Below are 17,519 nucleotides of genomic sequence, written 5' to 3'. Positions count from 1 at the left end.
TTTAAGCTCTGCACACAAACCCACACAGACACACTAAAAATGGAATAAATATAGTGTAATTATAAAAAGAAAGAAGCTCTAGATATTTGCTTCCTTATCCACTAAACTGTTTTCACTGTTTCTGGCTTCTCATTCTTTCTAATTTCTTTCTGGCTTTCCTTTCTTCTCTTACCTTCTTGCTTCTTGCTCTTTCTCTCCCCCTCTTGTCCTCTTCTTCCTCCTGCTTTCTTTATAAGATTATGTGAAAAGTTTAATGAACAATGCATTTTCACTTTGTCAGTGTTGAGTGTGACCTATAAACATTACTCGGGTCTGCTGAACTGGAGTCGTTCCTGATGTGGGTATTTGGTTGACTGGATGGCTAGATGGTTCTGCGTACAAATGGACTGCTCTTCCTCCAGCATGGCCCACATTCCCTCTTGATTTTTTGATTTTGCCCAGAAATCATTGTTTTGGGGTATGAAGATAGCTTATCTTTGTCACCTTGTCATGCTATCTTGCACATTGTATTGACCTTTTCTATAGCTATCCTTACCTGGAAAAGGTATTTTTACCCTCTTCACAACAGAACAAATTATAAATGAGTCTCTGTCTTCAGGACTCTAGACTGTGAAAGACATAAGTCCATAATTCTGTGTGATATTAAATTTAACAAATGCAGCATCACAATCAAACTCTGTCACACAGCAGAACATCTCTACAGAGACATGAAGGTTGGTAGTTTCTTACATGTGGACCTGAATAACTCACAAGATATGCCCAGAATACTATTTGCAAATGCTTTTATAAATTTTATGTATTTCCTTTGATGTTTATTATTTTAATGATCTCTTGTATTCCTAGCTTTGTGCTTGGCAAAACTTTTATTACTCCAGAACATTCTCTGTTGTGTTCACAGCCTCTAAGTGCCAATAGACAATTAAAAAGACACCATCTGATTTACAAATGTGTTGCAGTGATAGAAGATGTACATAACAATTTCTAGGCCATTGGATTATTCTCCTACAATACAAGGAAAGGAAAAGGGAAAGGAAAAAAATTATAATTCACACTGGTCACAAATAAAAATTTTTTTAAATAATAAAGAAGGTTGATTTACAAGGTCATCATGTCAAAGCAGAAAATGTAAAACTAGATAATTACTGAGGAATGTCTCAACTTTGATATACACATTCATGACTGATGTTCCCACTTTTGATGATAGCAGTGTTTAACTGGCACATAACACAAGAACAGAAGACCAATTAAAAATGCACAGGACAGCAGTGTGCTACTGTGCATGTCTGTCTCTCTGGTGTGTGTGTGTGTGTGTGTGTGTGTGTGTGTGTGTGTGTGTGTGTGGTAAGGACATTTAAAATAAAGACTTTAAAACAAGTAATAAAGCATCATCAAGTACACAAGGAAATTTACTATGTTGATATTTGGGTTTTAAAATTTGTTCTCCTTTAAAGTTGAGAATTAACAGGGAATAGGAAAGCATATTGCAATGTTTGTCTGCATACTTTAAAGTTCTGGTGATAGTTAATCTTCTACAGTACTAAGACTATGTAAGTCCATGCTGAATACATATTTTTTTTTGTTTTTTTCGAGACAGGGTTTCTCTGTGGCTTTGGAGCCTGTCCTGGAATTAGCTCTGTAGACCAGGCTGGTCTCAAACTCACAGAGATTCGCCTGCCTCTGCCTCCCGAGTGCTGGGATTAAAGGCGTGCGCCATCACCGCTCGGCTGAATACATATTTTTTAAATAACAGAGGAACGTTTTATGTGTGTGTGTGTGTGTGTGTGTGTGTGTGTGTGTGTGTGTGTGTGTGATATGTATTTTAGATTTTGTTCTGTCATTTACTCGCATAAGATCTTGCACAAATTCCACTCCTAAATCTTGGTTTCTTCACCTTTAATAGAAAAAAAAGTGCTCTAGTTTTTGCATAGTCTCTTGTGATCCACTTGGCACCGTTCTGACCCAGAGGAGAGGCTGCTCTGATGATTTTGGAGGTCAATGCTGCCATTGCTGTCATTGGAGACATTCCTAGCTGTGACTGAGCTTCCAGAAAAAGTCAGTTAAAGCCCAAGGAGAATTTGAATGGAGGAACAGGAGAGGAAAAGACAACTTAAGTCAGCAGATCTCTCTGAATGAATATAAGGTGTCTGCCCCCTGGGAGTAATCACATTGTTCTGAAATACTAGAATCCTAAAGGCATGAGCTGCCCGGGGACGGCAGAAGTCTTAGGTGTGTCTGGCATGAGTAGGAAAGAAACAAACAAAGACCTGTCAGACCTTAAAGTAAGAGTGAGATTTAACATTTATTTGGATTCTAAACTTATAAAAGCCTGCCTCATAGACAGTGTGTGCACACTAGCTTAGGAAATGACCTCGCAGTAACAAGGCTTGTGGGTATAAAGCAAGGACTTTGGGGATCACTCAAGTGGAAGGAAAGACCACCTATACAGCAAGGCTCATGTGTTGAGTGTAAAAGTGACTTCCATATTTCTATCCATGGTTATTGATTTTTCAGGCTAAGCCTGCTGACCACTATTTCACACTGCCCATACAAAGTATCTATTATCTATGAATAGTATAATAGTATTTACCATGATGTGTTAAAAATGACTTTTGTGAACTTTACTTTCAGTTGCAAATAATAATTATATGTATTTGTAGAAAACAGTATTTTCTTTAACAACTTTATTGTTTTATATTATTCACATCTGTGTGCATGTAAGTCTATGCACAAGTATATACATGCCGATCTGTGTGCAGAGGTCAGAAGCAGGTATTATGGAGCACACAGTTTGTTACATGAGTGCTAGGAATATAGCTTCTCTTTTCATGATTGTCTCCCAAGTGCCCACAATCCCAAATCATTTCTCCTAGCCAAATTTTTTTATATGTATCTATAATATAGGCTCATTAAAAAAGGCTAAGTCATTCCATTGACTACTATACATTTCGTTTTTTTTGATTTTTTATTTTTTTAATTTATTTATTTATTAAGGATTTCTGCCTCCTCCCCGCCACCGCCTCCCATTTCCCTCCCCCTCCCCCGATCAAGTCCCTCTCCCTCATCAGCTTGAAGAGCAATCAGTGTTCCCTGACCTGTGGGAAGTCCAAGGACCGCCCACCTCCATCCAGGTTTAGTAAGTTGAACATCCAAACTGCCTAGGCTCTCCCAAAGCCACTATGTGCAGTAGGATCAAAAACCCATTGCCATTGTTCTTGAGTTCTCAGTAGTCCTACACAGAGTGGTGGTTACAATAATTACTAATGTTTCAAACTTGCTATAAGTATATAGTCCAAACATTTTCACAACATACAAGAAATGTATATTCTTTCCTATTTCATACATTTGTTGTATGTTGTGAAAATGTTTGGACTATATACTTATAGCAAGTTTGAAACATTAGTAATTATTGTAACCACCATTCTGTGGAAGAGGTTACTGAGTCTTCCACCTCACTAGAGTTTTGGATCCTTTGGTGGTAATCCTCTGTGATGGTTAATTGTCAAGATGATGGGATTTGGACTCACCCAGGAGCCTGACTTCAGCTACTGTCTGGATTATGGTTAATTGAGGTTGAAGACTGGGTCACTTTGTTTGACACTGCTCCTAACTGGAATCCCATACTACATAAAAAGGAGACAGTGAGCTAAGTACATGAATCCATTGATGCTTCCTTCCTGATTGCAGATAGAATGTGATCAGTTGCCTCAAACTCTTACCACTATGATTTTTTTGGAACCATGGACTGATGTGAACAGAAGAAGTAAGGGCTAGTTCATGTTTAGGTAATCCTTGACTTGCTGTTCTTTTCCCATGACAAGTCACCATAATCAAGGCAACTTATAAAATAAAACATGTAATTGGAGATTTGCCCATACTTTCAGAGGGTGAGTCCATGGTCATCATGGTGGGGATCATGGTGGCAGGATGGTAGACATGATGCTGGTAGACATGGTGCTGGAGCAACAACTGAGAGATTACATGCAGGAGGCTCTGTTGTAGGTGGACTTTCAAAATCAGTGAGTACAGTAAGAGACAAGTTCGATGCTAAAAGAAAATATTTGCAAACCACACGTCTGATAAAAAGTAAGTACCCCAAATGTCACTTTAGTAATGAGAAAACAACTCAATTCTCAGGAAGAGGTATATAAATGGTAAACAGATATACAATAACATGCTCATAACCAGTAATCATGAAGGAAATCTATGGGAAACTAACATGAGATAAGGTCATATTCAACAGAATGTCCATTATCAGAACAGGGCCTGATACATGTCAGTATCCATGTGGATAAAATGGAGCTTTTGTATACTATTGGTAGTGATGTAAATTAACATGCATAATATAGAAGATAAAGTGGATGTTCCTCAGATTATGTCATTTGATCAACCAATTCCATTTCTAATGTATATACATTAGAAAATTCAAAAGGGATACTGATGAGATGATCAGCACTCTCGTGGTCATTAGGGTTTATTCATAAGAGTCAAAGCATGTATTTGAAGTGAGTGACTGTCACATCGGTGAGTATACTGGCATATTTATGCAATGAGTTATCCCCAACCTTTAAAACTGAAATGTCCTGACAGGAATAAACCTGAAGGCTACCTGGTAAGTGAAATGAGCCAGGGGAAGAATGAATCATTGCATGGATCTCACTCATGCGGAGCCTAAACTACCTGAATTCACAGAATCAGTGACTAGAACCATGGTTGGAAGCAGCTATGGGAAGAATACTCTGAACAAGCAATTGGAGGAAGGAAGCTGTTATTTCGGAACACTGCTCCAGAAACAGTCCATGTGAAGTCCAAACTCTAAGCCTAAGAAAGGAAGCGAATGCAAGGAGCCTAAAGCAGATGAGATCTACTTTATTCAGTACATACAGGCCTATACAGGCTGGCTGTTTGCCAAAGGCAAAGCCAAGGTGAAGTCGTCTGTCCATAAAGCCGTATTTATACGAAATTACAAAAAAAAAGTGACTTTCTGCTAGAAATGCTTACAAAACCGCTTACTTGCAGGTTTTTTTGGGCATCCAGTGTCTGCCTTCATTAGCTAACTTCAGGTTGCCTAGATGCTGCATGTCAGTCATGGTTACACTAACTCATATCCATGCAATGCTATATGTGGTAGCTTGAGTGAGCATGTCCCCCATCGGCTCATGCATTTGAATGCTTGGGCCTAGTTGGAGGAACTGGCTTTGAAAGGTTTAAGAAGTGTAGTCTTAACTGGGTGGTGGTGAAGGAGCATGCCTTTAACCCCAGCACTTGGGAGGATCTCTGTGAGTTCAAGGGCAGCCTGGTCTACAAGAGTTAGTTCCGGGGCAGCTAGGGCTGATACACAGAGAAACCCTGTTTCAAAAAAAATAAGAGAGAGAGAGAGAGAGAGAGAGAGAGAGAGAGAGAGAGAGAGAGAGAGAGAGAGAAAGGCAGACATGATGATGGGCAATAACACAAAGTTTATATTTGATCCATAAGCAGGAGAGAGAAAGAGAGAGATAGGAGAAGAAGAAGGAGAAAAAGAGAGAGAAAGAGAAAGGAAGTGTCCCAGTTGTTGACTTTTGGAATCTCAAGGCACACTGCCAGTGACACTGAGGTTGAAGACTGGGCCACTTTGGTTGGGAACTGACTGGAATCCCATACTATATAAAAAGGAGATAGTGAGCTAAGCCCAGGGCCACACTGATTCCTCCCACTTGACTATTCACTGAAGGGACGCCTCTGCAGATTTCAGGTGTTCCCTCTGTATCAGATATGTGGTGTGAAAATATTTTCTTTTAACTTTTAACTCATCTCTTACCGTAGTCATTGTTTTCTCCAGCATATGGATGCTTTCTGGTTTCTTTCAATAACATGATTGTTTTGGCTTTGGTGACCTGCGTTTTGGGGGTCATTCCTCTGAAATCTTTGCCCAGACCAATGGTATGAAAGATATTCCCTGTAGTTTCTTCTAATAGTTTTACTATTTTAAGACTAACATTGAAATATTTGTTCAATTTTGAGTTGATATTTATATTTGACGTGAAATAAAAATCTGATTTTGCCTTTCTGAATTTGAATATCCAATTCTTCCACTACTTATTGAGGAGACCATCCTTTCTCTCTTGTCTAGTCTTAGTTCCTTGGTTGAAAGTCATCAACCATGAGTGTGTGGTATTATCTCAGGTGGGGCCTGTATTTTGTATCATCGTTTACTATAAGTATACCCAAATACAGTGTTTCTTTGGTTACAATAGTCAAGTAATAGGTTGCCTCTTGCTTTGCTCTATCTGTTCAACATTGCTTTGGCTAGCTGGGAAATTTCATGTTTCCATATGGAGGGAAAGCAACGCCAACTGCAAGCAAACAAAATAGTAAATCCAACCCAAAAACTGAATATGAAGCGAGAAACTGCCATAAAAACACAAATATGTGGTTTTATTTTTTTTAGCAGGTGGTGACCTCAGAAACAGTAGGCAACACTGACAATTAAAGAGAGAAGATTTGAATAACCAGTAAGCTTCTGCCACCTGAGCAAATTCACCAAGCATCAGACTAAAGGGGAGAACCAGGATCTGTTTTGTCACAGATAGTCTAGAGGGATAGTGTCTGTTCCAGTGATATGGATTAGAGCTTCCTGGGACTGAGAAGTCTACTTAGGTTTCCCAAGATAACAGCCCGTGGCCTACACTTATCTTTCCATTCCCTGATGCAGAGCCTGGCTTTTAAAGGCAGCATCTCCTCTCTGTATCAGCACCGGTTTGCAATGGATGGGGAGCACATTATTCCAAACAGCTGCTGTTGCAGAGTGAGGAGCTTTGAAAAGAACAGTGCAGTATCCTAATTACCTGTGGCAAGAAAAACATCTGTGTAAGGGAGGTAATGAAATTAATTTTAACATCCAGCAGTTGCATACATTAATTGACATTAATTAATGCCAAATTACATGAGACTTCCTATGGAATCGCATCACACACTCACCAGAATAGAATATGGAAAGAGTTCATCATACTTAATGCTATTACAGCAAACCTCGAGGGGAATAAGAGTGATTGGTCCCTCATTATGAACCGCAGCCAATTTCTTTCTGTTTCCATTAGAAGGAGAAAGGGAGCAAACTGAAAACTTCACAAGGCCAGCAGCTCAAAGCTGACGGTTTTGAGGTCACTTTCCTTCAGCGTGTAAGTTTCACTTTTTAGCATCCTGAGCAGAAACAGAAGACAAATTTTGACTTTCCTCTTGTTACCTAGCTAAATGGATTATAATTCCCATCTAGAACATAGGCTCACTGTACAGGAAAATCAGAGTAATCAGAATGAGAAGGTGGAAGGAACCAGAATGTTCAGAGGTGTCTGTTGGAACTGCTTATCTCTCAAGCCCTCTGTCGCTCTCCACTCACCCCAGTGAGAAGTGCTGGATCAGCAATTTGACTTCCCAGTGTCCAATTCTTTCACTGACTGTCTTGCTACGACTGTTGACATCTCGTGCATGTTTTATTCACAGTCCTGCTCAGGCACACATAGATTGATGTCTATATATGCAGCTTGCCAAAAAGTGGGTCCATACTATAATATTGTGCCGTCCTATTTTAAAAGTTTGTATTTGGAAATAACTTTAGGAAGACCGAAAGGTTAGCAAAGTGATTCAGAATAAGTGCACTCTACACAGTCTCATCTGCTCTAAGCACTTTTATAACCAAGACCATAATGTACAGAGGTAGGGAAGCACTATTCTGTATCTCTGGTGCCGCCCTTCACTTCTCTTTTACCAGTACTAGATCTACATGCCCTGTGCTAGACCAGCAATGTGAAGGGGATCAGGAAGACTCAGAGTGGACTTAGTTTTGGGGGGATTAGTCCTCATGCATAGGAGCCTATGAGTCACATAAGGAAGGGAGACACAACTAATGCAGCGTTGGCTTTTCCAGCAACTACAAGAGGAGGGTGTGTGACAGAGTATGTACATACCCTCATGCTGGCATGCTACTGGAGTGACAAAGGTCAGTCACTCATCTTTTAAACAACCATTGTGTTTCTCAAATTAACCCTATCCCTGGCGGGGGGACAGGGGAACAAAAAAAATCAAGAAAATTATGACTATAATAATAATTGACTTTTATATAGGTTTAAATTTCAAAACGTGTAGCAAGTTTATTATTTAATTACATATTAATTAATTCTCTGTAGTAACTAATCCAGCAAATGACTGATGTTGTGTTATCACAATGTAATAGCTGAAGGAGGCAGGTTTGGAGATGATGAAGCAATTTTCTCGGAGCTATGCATCTGGTACATGACCACAGCTAGAACTGAAGCCCAGGTTTCATAGAAAGAAACCTTCTTTTCTTCTGTGTCCCCAGGAAACCTTTAAGAAATATGGATCCACTTAAAGGCTGAAAATGGTCTAGAGGACTGTGAAATTGTGAGGTGAAGATTTTGTGCGTTATAGATAGAGATGGAAAAAGGAAAGTCTCAAAGGAGAAAGGTCTTAATTTGTGCAAAAAATCGAACTATGGGATGTCTAAAGAAAAGGAGGTGGAAAGGATATTTAAAGGTTTTTGTTCAACGTTAGGTTTTACCAGTTCTCAGTGGGGTTTTAGACTGGATAGCTGGGCTGTGCTGGCACACGGTCTTCTACTGAAGGAAGGTTGGAAGTAGAACTTTTGTTTCATCATTTACAGGTCTACTAGCAACTACATCAGTCAAGGGTCAGCTGGACCAAATGTGCATGCTGCCCCCTACTGACCCTTCTCATAGGAAATGTTCTTTGGGAGTTCTTTGCTAATTTTGAGAAGTCTTTTATGAACCCTTGGATCCAACTTAGCACAACTTTGCCCATCTCCACTTTCTGACAATGATCAAGTTCTAGTATTTAATTTAGAAAAAAATGTCTGTAATTAAGCAGATGTAATTAAGGAGTATTCACATTTTTGCTTACAGTGTGCCAGGATTAGAATTAGGATTTAGGGGTATAACAGAGAGAAACACACACACACACACACACACACACACACACACACACACACCATGTCTTCATAAACACTATTTTATCATTGAAACAGGGGAAGCAGGGATTAGAAGCAGATAGTCAAGTATCATTGGTATAGCATCTAAATTTTATTCAGGAAGTATTCATGGGAGGTCTTCAGAAGTAGATAGGGGCTGAATCGAGAAGCTCATTGGTAACTTGGTGCAATTCTCCTCGAAGGAGAATGGGTAACTTGGTAAATTGGTAACATTAGTTAAATTCTCTGGGAAGGAGGAAATGTAGATAGAAAGTCTTTAACACCAGGGGGAGGTTGGGCAAACTTATAAACATAAATTAGGAGATTAGAAAACTCACGGGCAGAGTAAGAGAGATAGACAGGTAACCAGGAGAGGAAAGTAGATATGGTAGCCAGAGGAGGGGCTGAATGTATTCCAGTGTGGTTTTATGTGGCATTCTAAATGAATACTGGCATAAAAGGATTTTATAGATGCCAGAGCCTCTCTAATACAACATCCGTGAAGCAATAGAGAATGAACTGACCAGAGCCATCATTATGACGCTGTTTATTGGCCACTGTGCAGTCTCAGCTGAAAACTCGGGTTTCAATTTACTCACCTCTAAAATGAGAACAAAGGTTTTGAATTGGAGATGTTGCTATTCTGTTTCATTTCCAATCCACAAAGAAGCTCCTTTATCTTATTAAGGATTATAGTATTCATTCAGCAGAATTTCCACCTGAGATTTTAAAATACTGCAGGCAAGTGTGCTTCCCTGCTTTTCAGTCAAAGATCAAAGTGTGGAGCTGAATTCAAATAAAGATGAAAATTTGGTTACAAAAATCACAATGTATTATGTCAGTTTTTGAAGATCCTTTCTTTTGTGTTTAGAAGGGAAAAGGTAAAGAAGAGTTTTGTATGTAGGATTACAAGACTTGGTGGACATTCCAGGAGAGTGCGGTGCTGGTAGCCACGTAATAAAATAACAAAGGCAATTTGAACAGTAGTGAGTACTTAGAGAGACTGAGACTTGGTTGAACACTTCAGAATTTCAAGAGAAATGTACATTGCCTCTGAAGCTTCTGTCTTTGTCCTTTCCAGACTCGCAATACCTAACTTGTCGGATGCAAAACTGCACAGAAACCAACAGAAATAAGCCTTTCCCAGGCTACATTGACCCCGACTCTTTGATTGTTCAGGATGATTATGTGTTTGTTCAGGTAAGGAGACCCGACTTCTGCTCATTGGCTCAGGGCATTTCTACTGTCTGTCTTGTTATAGCTCTTTCTGCATGCCTGCACACCCTCAGAGGGAAGGAAGAAATGGATCAGAAATGGGGGCAAGAAGGACAGAGAGAGGAGAGAAGGTGGAAGAGGGGAGGAGGGAAGAGAAAAAAAAAAGGGTGGAAGGGAGGAGCGAGGCTCAAGGGCAATTTTTTAGCCTATTCTCTGTAAGAATTTACCAAACTGTCTAAAACGTGCTTTGACCCAGGAGTGATATACATTGCTATTTACCTGTTTCCACAAAGAAACTCCAGGCATGAAGTAAACTGAGACATTACATCCATTTCTCCTTATCAGCCCCCTCCTCAGTACCACTTCAAAGAAAAGAATGTGAACGGGAAATTGTGCGGGAGATGGAGGTGGGACTGGCAAGAGGCCAACAAGGATAATCCCCTGGTATGGTCAGGAAGCACTGTGGTTCCCAGGGAAACATGGAATGGCTAATTTCCTTCTTCTAATGGAATGAAAAACTATTTGGGAAGTGAGATTTCATGAGTAGTGACAGGAGACCGCAGTAACCGTGCTCTGTTTCATTTAGCTCTTAAGAATTGTTTTGGTTTCGTTTAGTCAGTTCATCTAAAAATCATGTTATTACTTTCCAGGGTAAGAATGGAAAAGGTATAATTGCAAAATAAGTGTATAAATATATACATTTACAACTAATTAAGTGAAGACATCAAATATTAATATAAATATATTTATATAATATATGGGTATATACACATGCTACAGTTAAGGTACATTCTAGGCATGAGTTTATTTGAAAAATAAATTATGGTATCTATTCTGTTCATTAAAAGAAGACTTCCCAGAATCAGCCTATGTAACTTTGAAATGTTTCACAAGTTCCTTTTAGTTCAGGGATAGCTTCAAGTGACATTCAAATGGTTGCATGTGTTAGTCCTGTCCCATTCACTGCTTCACCACTAATGCTGTCAGGAGTATTTCTCTGGTTCCTGGCAACAATTTATAATCCACATATCAGGCATGCAAATCAATCTCAGAATCTATATTTAGAATTTTATGAGTAACCTCCTAAAACCCATCATTTCCACACATAGTGCTGAAGAATGTCTCTTTCCAGTCACTCCCCTGTGTCTGATGATCATTTACCCCAAGCTTTGTTGACATTTCAAGCACGCAAACTCCAGTGACATTCAAACCGCAGATATTTACATAGGTCAAGGCTGGCACATTGTCAGAGGTGCCTTCTACTCTGCCCAGAGTAGTGTTCAAGTCTGGATGGAAACCACACCTTTTCCTTCTGTCCTGCAAGCCTTGCAGGATCCATTGATCTGCTTTGGACAAAACAGTGCCAGTTTCTAAAAGATAGAGACCAAGAATTAATTTGGAACCCAAATCTGAAGTGACATTTTGCTAACATGCTTGAACACACACTAAGACATCAGTATGATGCTGTCAATAGGAACTCTGTGTGGAGATGAGAAGGCTTCTCTCCGCTGCCGAATCTGAGATACTTCCTTCTGTCCCATTATGACTACTTGTATGGCAGGGACTTGAGGCTGAAAAGCCAGACGGCTGAAGCACAGTGAGCTAATATCTCCTGAGGCTTCTAGCATTGGAAAGAACAGAGCTAATATACTTTCTTGACTTTAGAGTCACTAAATTATGTATCTAGTACATATAATTTATACTATATAAATTGTATATATATATACTATATAGATATAGTGTATATAAATATATGCTATTCATCTAGCATATGAATACATATGCAGATATATACACTCATAATTTATATGTACATATAATACATAACATATGCACAAACACACACGCACACACACATTATATATATAATTTATTTTTCTGTGTCAGTGTTTTTCCTTTCCTGCTTTTTCATGTGTACCATATGCCTGGCTGAACTCAGGAGAGGAAGTCAGATCCCTTGGGATTGGAGTTACAGATGGTTGGAGCTGCACTGTAGGCGCTGGGAATCCAAACCCAGTCCTCTGGAAGAGCAGCAAGTGCTCTTAACCATTGAGTCATTTTTCCAGACCCACAGTGCAAATTTGCAGATTACATTTTCATCTATTCAATGGTTGTTGTTGGGCTTCTGGGCACCCCCTATACAGTGGGTAAGTTGCTTTCTGTGAATACCAACCATGGGTAGCCTCCTTGGCAGGCACTCTTGGTGCTGTGTGGCAGCTGCCTGCTCCGCTCAAGCAGCAGGTCTTCTGTGACCCCAAATGTCTCCCATAGCTCCTCTTAACACCTTGTTTCTGTGATCCAGCTGACATCCGGAGGAAGACCTCATTACTACGTGTCCTACCGAAGAAGCACGTTTGCACAAATGAAGCTCCCGAAATACGCTTTGCCTAAGGTACATGTTGGGCTGTGGTTTTCATTGCTTTCCTCTCAGCTACAGACTCCCTCAGCCATACTTTCAAGGTCACTGCCAGCCTCCAGTAAGGAGACCCCTGCTCATTCAGCCCTACTTCTGCATCCAGGCTTCCCAATTCCTAGTTGGTATTTCGGTCTCCCTTTCTCTATGGGTCCTTCTCCGGTTCTCTTTCCCTCCGATTTTTCTTTCTTTGGAATTCTTGCTATAGAAGTGCCTGGTAAGTTAATAATATCCTTATTTTTGCCTTTCAATATTAAACATTCCCAAGCAATATGTTTGTTTTTAAATCAAAACAGAAAAAGAAAACATTAACTTTATGCTATAGACCATTAGTTGTTCTCAGTAGGTGTTGGGAAGTGGGTTATCTTCAGAGACCTAGAAACAGCTGAGTCCCCTGACTTCTTTAGTGATCCTTTCAGAAACAGTAGAAAGTAAAAGTGATTTCTCGACCCTCATCCTTGGCTGGCATCCTCAGGCTCTTTCCACAAACTCTGAAAAACTGTGTTAATATGGAGCGCCACCTAGTGGAAAAGAGGTGATGTGGCTTCTTAAAAAATACCTATTTGCAATCTCAAGGTTTCTGTGTTGTATTTGAAGTGATCAAAGTTTAGCCTATTGTGGCTGAATTTTACAACAAATGAAATGTATGTATGGGGGGTTATTAAATAGATCTAAAGAGAATTATAACTCAACTCTGAATAATTTAAGTTGAACACAGAATATAATGAAACTTATTTTGAGCCGAGTCTCGTCTTTAAGTAAAATTAAAATGCTAAGGCTAAGAATTGTTAAAATTGTCTGTGAGAGTCTCCTAGTAAGGATCCCACAAGAGACAGCAATTCAGGGGGATAAAAGGAGTACCCCTCCCTTGGCTGAGTACTGAAGTGAATTGTGATTCATTGTCCAAGATTTGAAGAAAAGTTGAAAGATTTGTACATTTAAGAACAAGATTTATACTCACATCAGTGAGGTGCCCTGAGTCAAGAGGCATATAGAATGGAGCCTAAATCAGGGGACCACATATTTTATTTCGCTCACTCCTCACACGCTCCCTCTTGGGTCAGCATATTCTTAGAATAACTTCAGCTAAAACCAAATTCTATCTGCCACACGGACAAGGTTGGAGCCCAAATTTTCTGTCATCCACACTAGTGATTTCTATAATTTTCTTCGCTGGCAGGTAAATTAATAACTCCCTTTGTTAAAGCTTAGCATGTTCCCCACTCGACCAAATTGTTGTGCTATGAAAAAAAAACATGAAGGAGGGGAAAAGCCACAGTGGTGTAGGCGTCCTAGAAATGGTAGGTTAAACTCAACGGCTTCTGTGGATGGACTGCTGGACAGGTGTTTTACATTGCTTGTCCATAGTCCTTGCAGAGATCATTGTTGGCAGCTGTCCCCAGTGGCCTTTAGACAATCTAGAAGGCAGCATTTCCCACTGCCTTTGGAGCTGAATTGACCATCTGCACCACCCTGTCCCCTACCACCCAGATGGTCATGTTCCATGACTTAGCTTCATATGAGTTCTCAGGGTAGGATGAAATAATTAATTTGGCTTGTTACTACGAAAATGGAAGCAAGTGTCACAAATAAAAGGATTATTTGGTCCAGGTGGGTGTTTATAATTTAAATCAAAAGAGAAACTTCATTAGAATCCCGTTAGAGCTTCAAAGAGAAGCTCCAGCATGGGTGGAGTGTTCTGCCTCCAAGGTGCTGCCTTACATGGCCTCCTGTCAGAACCAGGGCTGCATCTGCAGGCGAACAAAGCTTCACGCTGATGGAAGAAATGGAGACACATCCGCTCTCTCCTGCTCAAATGTCTTTCATCATACCTACTACCGTCGTATCAGATGTTGACAGAACAAAACGTTGCCTTGGGCTATGTTTAAACAATTAGTTATAAGTGAAGGGAAACCATCAAAGAGTGACAGCTAAACTTGCCGTGGCAGGTCAGAGGATATGGCCTGTGAGACAGAGTAACACAGTGACAGTTCTTGCTTCCCCTGACTGACTCGCAGCCTCTTCTTAGCAGCTCCAGCGAGATAAATGAGGCAATACATACGAAGCGCCTCCAGGGTTTTAGAGGACAGATACTCTATAAAAGCAAGGTAATATTATTATTAGTATGGATCTAGTTGTCTCCATAGTGGAAGATAGATGGGTACCAGTATTCACGGGGTACAAAGGATGCTCAATTTGCAACAGGAGACCTAACTTCAGACGTGGATCTGTCACTAACTTGCTTAGAAACCTTAGCTATCTGGGTTTTATTACTTTTTCTTTTATTCATTTTTTAAAAAATAAAGAGCTTAGAATCAAAACAATATTTTCCTCAATTTGTCACTCAGAATAAAATGTCCCTGGCGATATATTGGAAAAATTTGGTTCTGTAGTCAAATAAATTTAAAAAGAAAGTAAACTTCAATCTGTGTGATTTCCTTAGAGACTAAGAGGAGGTTACTAATATCGCTATGGTTCATGAACATCCTATGAGCAGCAGAACCCTTTAGTTCAGCATTAGTTCAATAGTTTACCACCATGCATGGTAGAAGAACCCATAATTACCCCAGCCTCTGGGAGGCAGAGGCAGGATTATTAGTAGTTTGAGTCCAGGGACTGGAGAAATGACTCAGTAGTTAAGAGTTTGTGCTGTTCTTCCAGAGAACCTATATCAGGTATCTCTAGCCCCAGCTCCAGGGTATCTGACACCCTCTTTTGGCCTCCAAGGCTACTCACATGTGTGTGTATGTGTGTGCATGTGTGTGTGTGTGTGTGTGTGTGTGTGTGTATGTATGCGTTAGTTATTTGTCCTGTTGCTGTGGTAAAATACCCTGGCAAAAGCAACTTAAGGGAAAAAAAGGCTTAACTTGGCTCACAGTTCAAGGTGCTCAGAATTGGATCCTTGCAGCAGAGGCCTGAGGCTGCTGGCCATGTTGCTCTGCTTTAAGGAAGCAGAGAGAGATGAATGTCTGTGCTCAGCCACCTTTCCCATGTTCATTCAGTCCAGGACAGAGCCCAACATGCTGTTCCCCTTCAGGGTGGGTCTTCTCAAGTCAGTTAACCCAGTCTAGAGAATTGTTGTATTCCCAGAGTCTTATCTCTAAGGTAATTCTTGTCAAGCTCATGATTAATGTTAGCTCGTATCTATAAGAACCAAATCCCCACAGTGGATTATGAAGTACAATGCCGTAGAAGAATGACAGTCGTCTCTCAGGATTGCGTTCTCAAGTCTGTGGTGTGTGTCCATCAAAGCTCACTGCTGCAGAAACACACATGGAAGACCATGGGTGGGAACTGGCTGTGCTAGGCGCAGCTCTCATTTGAAACAATTTAACAGAAATCCAGGATTATAACATACTTGAGGGAAGGACACATAAACAGAAAGGAGTTGTTCAGCTATTTTAAAGGTTTTGACTCCTATCCTATTATGAATTAGGAACCATAGAAGGTTTGTCCACTTGAACAAACTAGTGAACTTAAGGATAATTTCCATAGCTAATTTCTTCCATCAGACAGAAAACATTTGGATGAACCTTTTCTTGAGTATAACAGTGAGTGAATATTGAAATATTTCAAAGGTAGAGAGGCCAAGTTGATCTTTTGTAATCAACAAAAGGGATAGACAGACTCCCTTAAGTGAGACACTGACTGCCCTAAGTGGTGAATATTGTTATTGGTATTTGAGACTTGCTGATTTTGTCTTCACTGTCCTGTGAAGGACATGTTATTGTTATCTTGTGCTCACAGATAGAACATCTGAGCACGAAGTTCCACTCAGGTGACTGTGTCCCAAGCCGAGACGGAACTCAGATTATGAGATCTCGAGGTTAGAAGGAGGACTCAAGGCACACTGAACAATTTGGGTCAGTATGGTTTCTGAGAAGATCATCAGATGTAAAGCTTCTCAAGCGTTCAGACAGCATGGTCCATTTATGAAGATTTGAGTTTTACAAAATCCAAGGTCATTTCTATATTTTTCTTTTGCTGTATATTTTTGGGTACCTCTGTTTATTTTTGGCCTTTTTATAATTTAACTGCTTTACTCTGAGTTCTTTGGAACTTACTCTGTGTAGACTCTTTAGGCCACAGGATTAAAAATCAGCCCAGAGCACAGCAGCAGGCTTCCCTTAAGGAAACAGTAAGCCTTGACTGGAGACAGCCAGTTTCAAACAGTGTCAGACAGTGGCTAGAGTCCTGAGTGGGGAATGAAGGATTTGGAATTCTTGCCAGAGGATGGCAGATGAGGCCTTCATGTTCTGTTCACTTAACTACTCTGTCTTGGGGTCTGGGAGCACCATCCTTTATGATAACTCCTTCATCTCTTGCGGTTTTCTTAGAGAACATGGCAGAGGAAAACATTAGATTAATAGCTGAGTTCTTAAACTAATTGATAATGCAAACGTTGATGCTTTGGAATTTTTCTGGTGGACGTTTTTCCCCTAGGGAATTTCAGGGTGTGGCCGAACCTTTGGCAGTGCTTGTCAAACTTGAATGTGCATATTATTCATGGAGGGACCTTATTAAAAAACACATTGTAATTCAGTGGGTAGGGTCTGAGGTTCTGTGTGTCTAAGGAGTTTGCCGCCAGTACCGGTGCTGCTAGTCTACAGACTACAGCGGAATCTAGAGCTTGTCTGGCTTCTTCTGGCCACTGCAGATTGTCCTTATGTTTGCCTTCTGTATGACTTCTGAGTTAGTAGGATGCAAACTTGACAAATACATAAAAATGACTTGTAGAAATAGGAGCGGCGGGCTGCGTCCCGGCACCCGGCCGCCCACATGGCCAGCTCCACCCGAAATAATTACACGGACACTGCGTTCATTCAATCACCGCTTGGCCCTTTAGCTCTAGCCCTTACTGGCTAATTCTGATATCCCGATCAACCCATCTCTAATAATCTGTGAGCACCGGTC

The 17,519-nt window shown here is 40.3% G+C and overlaps 1 protein-coding gene across 4 annotated transcripts in view; it reads left to right on the top strand.

The window, feature by feature from the left end:
- Sorcs1 (sortilin related VPS10 domain containing receptor 1) overlaps positions 1–17,519 on the top strand; it is a 506,327-nt gene that overhangs the window by 369,787 nt on the left and 119,021 nt on the right. For all 4 annotated transcript variants that reach the window (XM_005352454.2, XM_005352456.3, XM_005352453.3 and 1 more), the window contains exons 7-8: positions 10,059–10,177; positions 12,495–12,584. In XM_005352454.2, the coding sequence (XP_005352511.1) occupies positions 10,059–10,177; positions 12,495–12,584 (209 nt within the window). The remainder of the gene's footprint in view (positions 1–10,058; positions 10,178–12,494; positions 12,585–17,519) is intronic.

This window comes from Microtus ochrogaster, chromosome 8 (genome assembly GCF_000317375.1).
Source record: "Microtus ochrogaster isolate Prairie Vole_2 chromosome 8, MicOch1.0, whole genome shotgun sequence".
In the NCBI taxonomy this organism is placed as follows: domain Eukaryota; kingdom Metazoa; phylum Chordata; class Mammalia; order Rodentia; family Cricetidae; genus Microtus; species Microtus ochrogaster.
Note: the sequence above shows the minus strand (reverse complement) of the source record. Positions and strands in the feature narration are given on the sequence as shown.